At 36.3% G+C, this 10,788-nt stretch overlaps 1 protein-coding gene across 2 annotated transcripts; it reads left to right on the top strand.

Moving 5' to 3' along the window:
• Positions 1–2,338: 2,338 nt before the first annotated feature.
• Positions 2,339–10,095, top strand: LOC136250227 (uncharacterized). Of its 2 annotated transcripts, none has more exons than XM_066042404.1 (4): positions 2,339–2,412; positions 6,179–6,315; positions 7,283–7,331; positions 8,575–10,095. In XM_066042404.1, the coding sequence occupies exons 3-4, from the start codon at positions 7,290–7,292 to the stop codon at positions 10,012–10,014; spliced, it is 1,482 nt and encodes a 493-aa protein (XP_065898476.1). In that variant the 5' UTR covers positions 2,339–2,412; positions 6,179–6,315; positions 7,283–7,289; the 3' UTR covers positions 10,015–10,095. The 2 variants fall into 2 exon arrangements, with proteins under 2 accessions (XP_065898476.1, XP_065898475.1); XM_066042403.1 differs by having other exon boundaries at positions 6,179–6,382.
• The last annotated feature ends 693 nt before the right edge of the window (positions 10,096–10,788 follow it).

Genomic DNA, 10,788 nt, shown 5'->3' with positions numbered 1-10,788 from the left:
TATTTCATTTGGTTTGCCCACCTTGTAACTATGTAATAGACACAACATGTGTAACTGTCTACATGGTAGTGGATATAGTTGCAAGTAACTTACTCGGATTAATCAGCATGTTCACCTATGCCATCCATTTAGTCATGTCTGATAAGAATCTGAACTAAAACAATCACCTGATAATTAGAATACTGGCTTGACTTTAACAAACCATGTGGGAGGTGGATGGGAAACAGAAAATCAAGTTGGAGTTGCCTTATCAAGGTGTCCTGATTTTCCAGATCAGTATAGGTACTAAAGAATATTTTGGGACAATTACCAAGTGTCCACATTACTCTTTTTGAAGTGTCCACTACATTTGTTAGACACTGAATAGTTGAGATGGTCATAGGTCAAGGTACATAGAGCAAAGTGAGGATTGTAATGGTATCAATAAATCCTAATTTTCCTCTGCGGACTGTTAAACACCTACACTTTCTTATAAACTGCTTTCTGTCATTTTCACATCAAGAGGTGGGCCATCTCTGAAACTCCTGAGTGGTGTTCTCTCTTCTCTACATGTGTTATATCGTTTTAAGGATGAAAACTCTCATTATTGGTTTCAGGCCTTTATTTAAATGGTGTGACCCATAACAAATTGTGATCAGATTTTGAAAAACCAACCACTTTTTTCACACGTGAAACAAATAGAATTTAGTACTTTACTGTATTACCGTAGTGGTACATATGTAGCTATTTCAAAGGTTTTCTGGTAATTCAAGGTACAGGCTAATAATTTACTCAATGTGAAGTTGATCGGTGCTTAGCAATGCTATATTTCAACCATAAATACTGGAGGTGTCAAATGTGACAAAGTGGCTGATTTCCCAAAATCTGGTCACAATTATATATACTGGCAAAAGAATTCACATAAGGAAACACAATAAATAAATATAAATCACTAGAGAAGGCACTTTGGATCATTCAGAATTCCCGGACCAGTTAATTCTTCAATTAACTAATATCATACAGTACAATAATGCAGGGATCATAAAGGTTGCGCTTTTCTGGCCAAAAATATCACCCTAAAAATACTTCAGGGGTGAATGTAAAGCTACATGTGTTATGTGAAACATGTTGACTGGAATACTTTGCTATGAAGTGTTGCTACCAGTATAATTGTTTCTGCATGCTCTTGGTGTTTACAGAGATGGAATTATACTGCCCAGTGTCAACCCTAGCATCCAGGTACTTGTCAAACTTGATGTTATGGACCAGAAGTTTTATTAAAGGGGTTGAAGCTTGTGCCATAAAAGCAGAAAATTTGACGGAAAATATTTGGCTAGTTGAACAAATGTTTATTTGATGAATTTAAATTTTACAGTTCCTCTTGCTTGCTGGGGCCAGTGCTAATCATGCACGGACCGCATTCAAGAATTTCAGATGGCGTCGTGAAATGCCAAGCAATAATCATGGCAGCTCAAGCGATAGCTTTGAGGGTTACAGCTGTATCCAAGGCTGAGGTTACCACAAGTGCAAATGTAGCTACAGCTAGTAGCTATCTCATCAGTAGAAGAATCACATGGTAGGAGAACGCCTTGCGGGTCCCCATAGCAGCTGTGGAACCATGCTCAGTAGCTATATATATATATATATCTTCGTTAGAATAAACTGCATAGATTCACAGGTGTTTTTCAATCTCTTTAGCTAGCCGGATATTTGGCAGATTCGATTTCAGTGAAAATTTGCCAATTACCAAATTTAACTCCCTGTCAAATTTTCTGCTTACACGCTATGTTACTCTCTCATGCTTCTAATGGGTTTGATATTTGCAAGGATACATGCAAGGATACATGCAGGGTTCCACAATTACATAATATTGTTGTTCTCTTATGTATAGGCTCTCCAGCACAAAAGATTATACAAAGAACGATCAAATCATGTGAGAACAGCCATTGGTTGTATCATGCTGGCATGTGCTACTGGTATTCCCATACATGTTGTGATTTGGAAGAATGGTTTTTAATCAGCATCTTTTTTGTTCATTGTATATCTCCTTTGTAATCAAACTATACTAATTGTGTGTTATCATTATTTGTGCATATCCGTATCTAGACAGTCATTTTTAATGTGGACATTGTGACTTCGTTTTTGTAAAGCCAGTATTTATGTAACTCCTTTATACTGTGTTAAAACTATTACTTATTGGCAGCCAGTGTGTGTGTGTTTCAAGGTTTGTTTCTTGATGTTTTATACTGTGGTGTATCAGGGTGAAAGAATGTTATAGCTGTTTGTCATAAGGATCAATCACGATTAATTTTATCTACCCCCTTATGTCTATCATCTGAAAAACTCGATCCCACACTGGAATAAATTTGTTGTATGAAATGCGTACGTGTAACGAGGGTGAACGGAGTGGATTGTGAACTTTCCCCTCTAAAGGTGCGTTTTTGTCTCTGATACTTGTATTGCTTAGAAACTATACTGTGTATACTTAGAGGCCTGCATCATAGTATTACTATCCTATCTGCTAGCAGTCACGAACGGACGCCGCAGTGAGAGGTGGTACTGTGGTATTCATAGACTCGCTGAAGCGTATTCTTCTTACCAAGTGCTTCGTACTAACAAAGCGTTCGTATGACACGCCAGGACTCCGGCTCGAGTTAAGAGCTGCAATTAATATCTATCAGGAAAATGCCGGTCATCAATTTTTACAATTTTTTGTATGTGTTTTCTCGCCCCCACATAAGAAAAAGCGGTCTGGGTACGTTGTGCTAGTCCCGTACTCAGACCGCTTTTTTTCCGTTGTGTATTTGGGTGGGGCCTTTTTCCCCTCACCTAAATACAAAAGGGATAAAAGCGGTCTGGGTACAAGACTAATGTTGTGCCACTAAAACGATCAAAACACTCTAATAGAGCGGTCACCCGTGTTAAATACTCGAATAGAGCAGTCAAGAATGTATCCCTGTTCCACCATAAATACTATAGTTCCACCAAAAAGTCTTTCAACACTGAAACTTTGAAATGAAGAGGTTCACAGATTATTCGGCACACTTTGTTATTTATTTCCGAGGTATGTAATGGCAGTGTTTTTGGCAATAATGCACATGCCCGAAAGTTGCCACTTTTGGCAACTTCTGGAATGTGCATAATTGCCAGTTTTGGCAATTCCAGAAATCACCAAAATTGGTCATTCCCAGAAATGCCAAATTTGGCTATTCCTGTATACATTGTGGTAGCTTCACAAAGTTACCAACATTGGAACTTATAAGCAGTAGCTGAAAGTTCCCAAGTTTGGAATTTTACGTACTCTCTTTATATAACTCCTGATGTAAAGAATTGATTGTGGGTTTAGTATCCAAATTTGGTAAAAATAGTATTGGTAGCACAATTCTTTAATTTTTGGTAAGCAAAGATTATGCCAATTTTGGCGAAATTGCTTTCTGGAAATTCCTAAAGTTGCCAATTTTGGTAATCCGATGACTTGCCAATATTGGCAATTTGCCAATTTTATTTTTAGTCATTCCACAATTTTGGTAATAACAAAACTAGCCAATTTTGGCAATTACAAAACTTGCCAATTTTGGTAATTACAAAATTTGCCAATTTTGACAATAATTGCTTGCCATCTCAATATTATGTAGCTCAATTAATACTCTTAATCGTAATTATATCCAACAAGATGGCCACGCTATTTGGGGGACCGCTAATGTACAGGCACAGGCCAGTAACCCGAAGAACTGCCCTCTTGGAAAAAGGTCCACAATTTTAGTATACACCAGTAGCTACAAGTCCCAATTTTCAGTAGCAAAAGTCCATTAGCTATGGTTTACTAAATACCACTAATGAGTAGCAACATCAAGCTAAATGAAGTGCTACGAGTAGCTAATTCAGTGCTTGAAACGGAAGATCGAGATACCCTAATAAAGCAGTCAACCACTCTAATAGAACAGTCACGTTTACATGGCTCTTTTCAAAGCTTTATGTAATTAATTTTATTCAGTTACAAAAACATACTGAATGAAAACGTCTAAACTAGAGCTTCCATTACAATATGCATCAACTCAATGCAATGTGTGTATTTCATTGTCTTAAAACACTCTTGGCCTGCTCCGCTGCCCCTGCTGAAAGGCTTTCCCATCCATATTTACTGTGACATTCCAACACATTTAGACACAAATGGTATAATTACAGTAGTAGTAGAGATACTTTGCCAGATGACATCCACTGTATATCTGGTCTTGAGCTTGAATTTGCTGCCTTAAAATTGTGTTATTTTTATTGACTGAAATGTCACCAAATGCAGCCTTTTAGTATCTATTATCAAAAAATTTCCTGGGTGGGGGGGGGAGAGAAGAGCACACCCTAAATACTAAAAAGTCCACCTTTTCTTCTAAAAGAACATACCTAGATAAAAATCTGGCTATGGTCCTGAGGCACCTATGGAGAAATTGTTTTGATCGATCATATTTCACTCGTGAAGCAAGATACCAACCAGTAGCCGTATAAAATAACAAAAAATACTGCACATAAGTGATAATGGTTATTTTGAAAATTTCCAGCATGTGATACAAATGGTATGGTCTTGTAACCGTACATGTTGCATAGAGCTCAATATCTTCTTCCCTGGCTGAAATAGTAATAATAAAATTATGATCGATCAAAAGGATTTCTACATAGGTGCCTGTACATTACATTAGGCCCCCAAATGACGCAGCCATCTTGTGCTAGTGACGTCATTGTGGATAAAGTCCATACTGTTTTGCCAAATTTAGATACTAAAACGCCCACAAGTATTTTTCAGCATAACATAAGAAAACATGCCAATAGAATTGCCAAAATTGGCTAGTTTCAGAATTGCAAAAATTTACAAAAACAATATTTTATTTTATTCCACCCAATACTATTTTTTGCCAAATTTGGATACTAAAACCCACAAGTGATTGTTCATGTAGAAGAACATATAAAACATGCAATTAGAATCACCAAAAATTGGTAGTTGTATATAAAATTTGTCAAAATTGGAAATTGCCAAAATTGGGAGTTCCCAAAATTGGCTACTTTAAGAAGCCAAAAACTAGCCTAAAATTACCATGTGAAATAAATTACCAAATTTGGCTAGTCTGAAAATTACCAAACTTTGCTAGTCTGAAAATTACCAAATTTGGTATAATCCAGGCATGTGAAAAGTTGCCAAAGTTGGACTTGTTTCATACCTGTTCCTGTTGCTTCCAAATAAGAACTCATATGATGTGCAGCAGTATGCTTGTCAGGCAGTATGCTTGTCAGGCTGATGCGACTCCAAAAGGAGCCCTATGACTGTTCATTAGTCTCCTCATTAGAACATCTCAGCTTGATACTTAATACAACTGCTACACATGTCTGTAAGTTTTATCGTACAAGTTCCTGCATGTAACTGTCAGTTGGTAAACCTTTTCATATTTATTCAGTAGTTGAATCTTTATGGTTTTGAGGGAGTAGCTAGCTTCAATGTTGATGACTTGGCTGGCCTTATCTTAGTCCATCAATTCACAGACTTTTAGTGTGGGCCCTTGGTGGGACAGGGATATATTCTTGACTGCTTTAGAATTACAGTTGACTGCTCTATTAGAATGTTTCAATCGTTTAGCAGAAGGATCCAACAACAATGCTATAAAATTTTAACCTGTATGATGACCTTCATCAGACATTTTCCATTGGTCCTTCCCATTTTCCTAGTATTTATAATAGGGTGATTCATTAGAGTTCTTAAATCGGGCCTGAGATAAGCATGATGGGCATATTAATTGCAGCTCTTAACTTGAATCGGGGCCCAATTTAGCAGTCCATTTTTTGTTACAAATGACATGCCATATGTGCAAGCCAATAATAATAAGGTGCCTTTAGATAGGGGAGACATTTTGATGTTCATATATATTGCTCGCATGGAAAGTGACGTCTATATAGATGGAACAATTGTGTTACAAAGTTTACTAACACAAACATTCTGTGAATCAAATGTCCAATTCCATTTGTCATTTTGTTATAACTATGTGCAAACTTTAAAATGTGAGAGTATTTACAGGAAATATATTTAGTACAACTTCATTATATTTCACAATTTTCAAAAATATATTATTTACAAAACAAATTATGGACAGAAGGTTGTAATTACAGAACTGTCAATCGATTGTACATCATTGTTGTCAGTTTATTTTCATTCTTCTAGTCATCCTGAAATAGAAAATGATTGGGATTTATCAAATCAGTCTAGCAAGGAAAATATTTTATGAAATCCAAATTCAATCAGATTACAGTTTTCTTGCTTGTAGTTGTATCAGATATTGGACTTTTCTGATCAAATTAGTATGTTGTCCGAACTTGTTTCATTGTTAGTCTCATGTGGGTAAACCACCTCTTTTCTCTTTGTTGGGTAAGGAGAAAAAAGGATCTTGAAATCCCACACACTTATCTTCACACATCATAAGATTCCAGTTGCAAGTATGTAGTATTTATGGCCCCATGTGTTTAAACTCTGTTGTACCTGTAGCACTAACAAATATCCAAAGACTCAGCTTACCCGTCTATCACTATAGATGGTAGACTCCAAAATAGCTTTAGACACTGATTGTTTATAAATGTGCACCTGTGGGTAGAGGCAAGTTTGAAAACGCATCATGTTTCTTGGTTAACATAGTAACATAGAAGTAGCCAATGCTGTATTCATTATCTGAATAAGATATACAAGTATTTAATAAAATTTTGTATTGTTGGGACGTGGTTTTAACTTAATGATTAAAAGTAAGGGGAGGGGTTTAAGGAAATGCTCCCAGAGATTTTATAACAACTCTGATTGGATTTTAGGCTACACACATAGTAGATTAATTCAATGCTTTAAACTGTGAAATTAAGCTACCTATAACCATCAGCAAAAGGTGTTTGCTCTATTAAGAGTTGTTGCTTGATTTCTCTATTAGAGTATCTTGTATGAAATGGGAGGTAGCAGCTGCTAAGGATTTGATAGCTACAATGAATACTAGTTAACTGCCATTGCATCTATACTGTTGAAATGATAAACACAGCAATGTAGCAACTGAGCATGCTAGACTGATACTGAGCCATACAAATACAGTAAAATTTAAAAGTGGTTTCTACCAAGACCCATACCAACCCGCCAATAGCATTTTTTAAAGTAGTGTCATTAGTGGGGATGTTTAGAACTCATATTTTAACTATAGCATTTTGTGACAATGCAATTTTTTCTTTGTGCAGTGTACTTCTTTTGTGTGTTATTTATCTTAAATAATACAGTTTTAATCTATTGTTTGCATAGAATTGGCATGGCTGAACACAAGAAGAAAGATGAGAGTTGGGTTGATGAAGTAAGTGGCATTTAGTACATAACTGTAATATAGTGAAAACTAACAGAGGTGGTCTAAGAATAAAGGAGGTCATGAAGTACACCTTAGCTATATTTGGGACCTAGTTGACATGGTCACTGTAATGAGATAGTCTCATCACTGAGGTCATGAAGTTATGTTATGTTTGGGACGGCCACTTTATCAAGGTGGTCTTATTAAAGAGGTTACCTTGTAAGTGAGGTTTTGCTGTATATTTTTTTCACATATCACAATCAATTGTCACTGGTATAATGTGTACATGTGTTGTACCATAAATGTAGTGGTTAGGGCTCTCATGATTAATCGATTAAAGTGATTAATCGATGAAAATATATAATCGAATAATTATTTTGTAATCAATTAATCGTGTAGTGTACACACGTCATCAATAAAAACTTCTAGTAAGCAGCTTGAAGGGAACAATTTTTATTGTTTTCAATAGTAAGAGAATGAAGCATTACTGTCACTAACAACATCCATGACAGATCCTGAACTCTTAACATGCCATATTGCAGCCTGTAAGTGCAGACAACGATAGCCAGTGTTGCCAGCTAAACTACTAAGCTACTTTTCAACTACTGCTATTCACTCAACTCTCCTATAATGTTATGCTAGGGGGTGTGTAGACTACCACTACTATACTGTGTACAGTGTTGATTAGGTGTAGCTGATGCTATATGCATGGTGTTCACTACATATAGATTAATTGAATAATCAGTTTAATAATCATTGACTAATTGATTAATAAATTAATCAAAACTGAGAGCCCTAGTAGTGATTGATCATCATTGGGTAAAGTAGTGAAAGTGTTTGTTTAAATGTGGTGTCTAGGCAAGGATATTACTGTATGTTTGTGGAGATGAATTTTTCATGTTCTAAAAAGAAATGCATACACACATATGTAATGCAGTTTATTGAAGCATTTTTATGACTACAAATATATGTACAGAGTTCTGTGGACTTCTTGCATTGCTGAATTTTAAGCACGACCATGTTTTTGTCAAAATGGCTACTGTAGTTTATTTAGAGTATACTATTTTCTTTTATTCAGGAAAGTAAATGATAGATGAGCTGTAAAAGTTACCAATATAAGGGACCATTTGCTTGCTAGATTTAAATGTGCATGCTCTTAAGTCTGCAGAACCCTGTGTGTACTAATAAAATAGATGGATGCAAGCTAAAGCTGATTAGCAACCAAAGTAATGTGTGTTTCTGACATGTTTAGTTATTGGATTGGTTTAAGTGGACTTCAATCATCATTGTGTTATCTTCCATAATTTTAATGTTGCTGTGGGTCATTGTTGTTCCTGGGCTTCTTTACAAGAAGAGTACTGAAGTGTCAGTGTGGCCATCGCTGGCTGAAGTGGAGGAATTAGCAAAGGCCAAACCACCACTCCACTCCCAACCATCCCTACCATACATTGCAAATAGGAAACTGCTTAAGAACTTAATCCAAGGAATTCGCTACTCAAAGTGTGTTAAAGTCATTGTAGGCCCCAGAGACAGTGGCAAGACTAGTGGTATTAATCTGGTAACGGAGGCATGGCAACAGAGTGGTCATACGGTAGTGAACATCAATTTAAAAGGTGTATCTAACAAGGCCAGTTGGGAAGAAGTGATGCTCAAGGCAACTAAAGACATCTACAAAGTAATGTCAACACTGGACTACTCCAAATACTGGTGTATACTGAGAGAGGTGAAGAGCAATTGTGGCCGTTCCATGTCAGAGTGGACAGGAGCTATGATATGGGATATAATTCAGAACTTATCTAGCCGTGGATCAATAATTGCATTATTAGGGACCACCCTGCCTGTTGTTATAAGAATAATACAAGCAATAGTACCACAAAAGTACCTTGCCTATTTGAAGCTGCCTCAGCAAACTGTCTTTTATCTAAGCATAGTGTGTGCAGCTGCCTTCAGTATCATGATAGGGCTTAACTTCAGATATCTGATGTATGAATTGATTGCACCTGGTATAATACATGGTAACTGGGACACTTTTCAGTGTAGTTTAAACGCTATTGATCATTGTGAACCAGAACGAAAACCAGTAGTGGTGATTCGTGAGATATCAAACTTGGATGATGACGCCAAGAAGGAGTGTTTTGCAGCAGTTGAAAAAATGAAGGAAAATATAATGCATTTTCCAATGATCCTAGAGACAGCATATTTTTCATGGCTTGATGCTAGCTCTGTTTGCAAGTCACGTCTGTCCTTCTGCCCATATTATGTAGAAGAGATGTCTTATTCTGAGATAGCAGCAGAAGTTGTGGATACACATAAGCTCTGGAGCACAGAAGAATTTAAGAAAATACATGATGCTATTGGAGGTCATATTGGGTCATACTCCAGGTTCTATATGTATCAGACATACTACAATATGAGTATTGATGACAGTCTGGCTGGAATGAAAAGGGAAGCAGTTGCACACATTTCTAACTGTTTAAACAAAGTGGGTAATGCATCAGATGCCATTTCAGTTTTGTCAGATCTTAAAACAGCAAACTATTCCCTCAGTGTGTTGATTGTGACAGACACTGTTAATACTTTAACCAACTGCAATGTACTGTTTTACAGTCCTTTTGAAATGGTAGTATTTCCACAGAATAAGTTACTGGAAACTGCAATCTCTGTTGTACTGGAAAACTACAAAGAAAAGTAGTTGTCAACCTCAGCTGTAAATGACACAGAATAGTTGCTATTGTTTTATTTAAAGCTTCATGAGATTTCATTTATAGCTGTGTTTAGTTAAGCATGCAGGAGGATCCTAATGTCAGAATGGATCCACATACACAAGTACTTTGTAGTGCTGTATAATGCAACACATCAATGGATTACTGTACATATGGCAAACTTCATACTACAGTACAACAGCTATGAAGCATTTCCTTTTAGCAGTTTTCAGTGTCCTTTCAATACTTGTATGGTATATGAACTTTACCATTGTGTACACATTTTATTCTGTTTGGGCCATATTTATGTGTGTCTGTACTGTGTCCTTGTGCACACTATATATTATGCTATAAACATATACCCCACAGCCCAATACTCACAATGTCATACAACCTGTCATTCATTTCTATAATCTCTGAGATGTCTCTACAAAACTCTGCATGTATAGTGTAGTTAAATTCCAAACACTACATACGAATTGTAAGCTAATCACGATGAGATAGTAGTATATGTGAGATCACTGGCATAGCTAGTTCCTCTTTATTGTGTGATAGGACTCATAGAAGCAACTTTGTATAGGGGAAAAGTATTTGTATTCAGTACTCTATATCATGAAACTGGTACAGGTATTTACAGTGGAACCTGTTAATGTGGAAACTATAGGTGAGCTAGAGCCTCTCTACATAAATTTTAGAGATTGAGATACTCTATCATATACTGTATTAAAACAGTGAAGAATATAAAACTATTTATCAGTTGTTTA

The sequence above is a fragment of the Dysidea avara genome, chromosome 3 (genome assembly GCF_963678975.1).
Source record: "Dysidea avara chromosome 3, odDysAvar1.4, whole genome shotgun sequence".
Taxonomy (NCBI): domain Eukaryota; kingdom Metazoa; phylum Porifera; class Demospongiae; order Dictyoceratida; family Dysideidae; genus Dysidea; species Dysidea avara.
The sequence above is the reverse complement of the archived record's forward strand: the minus strand, read 5'-3'. Positions and strand labels throughout refer to the sequence as shown.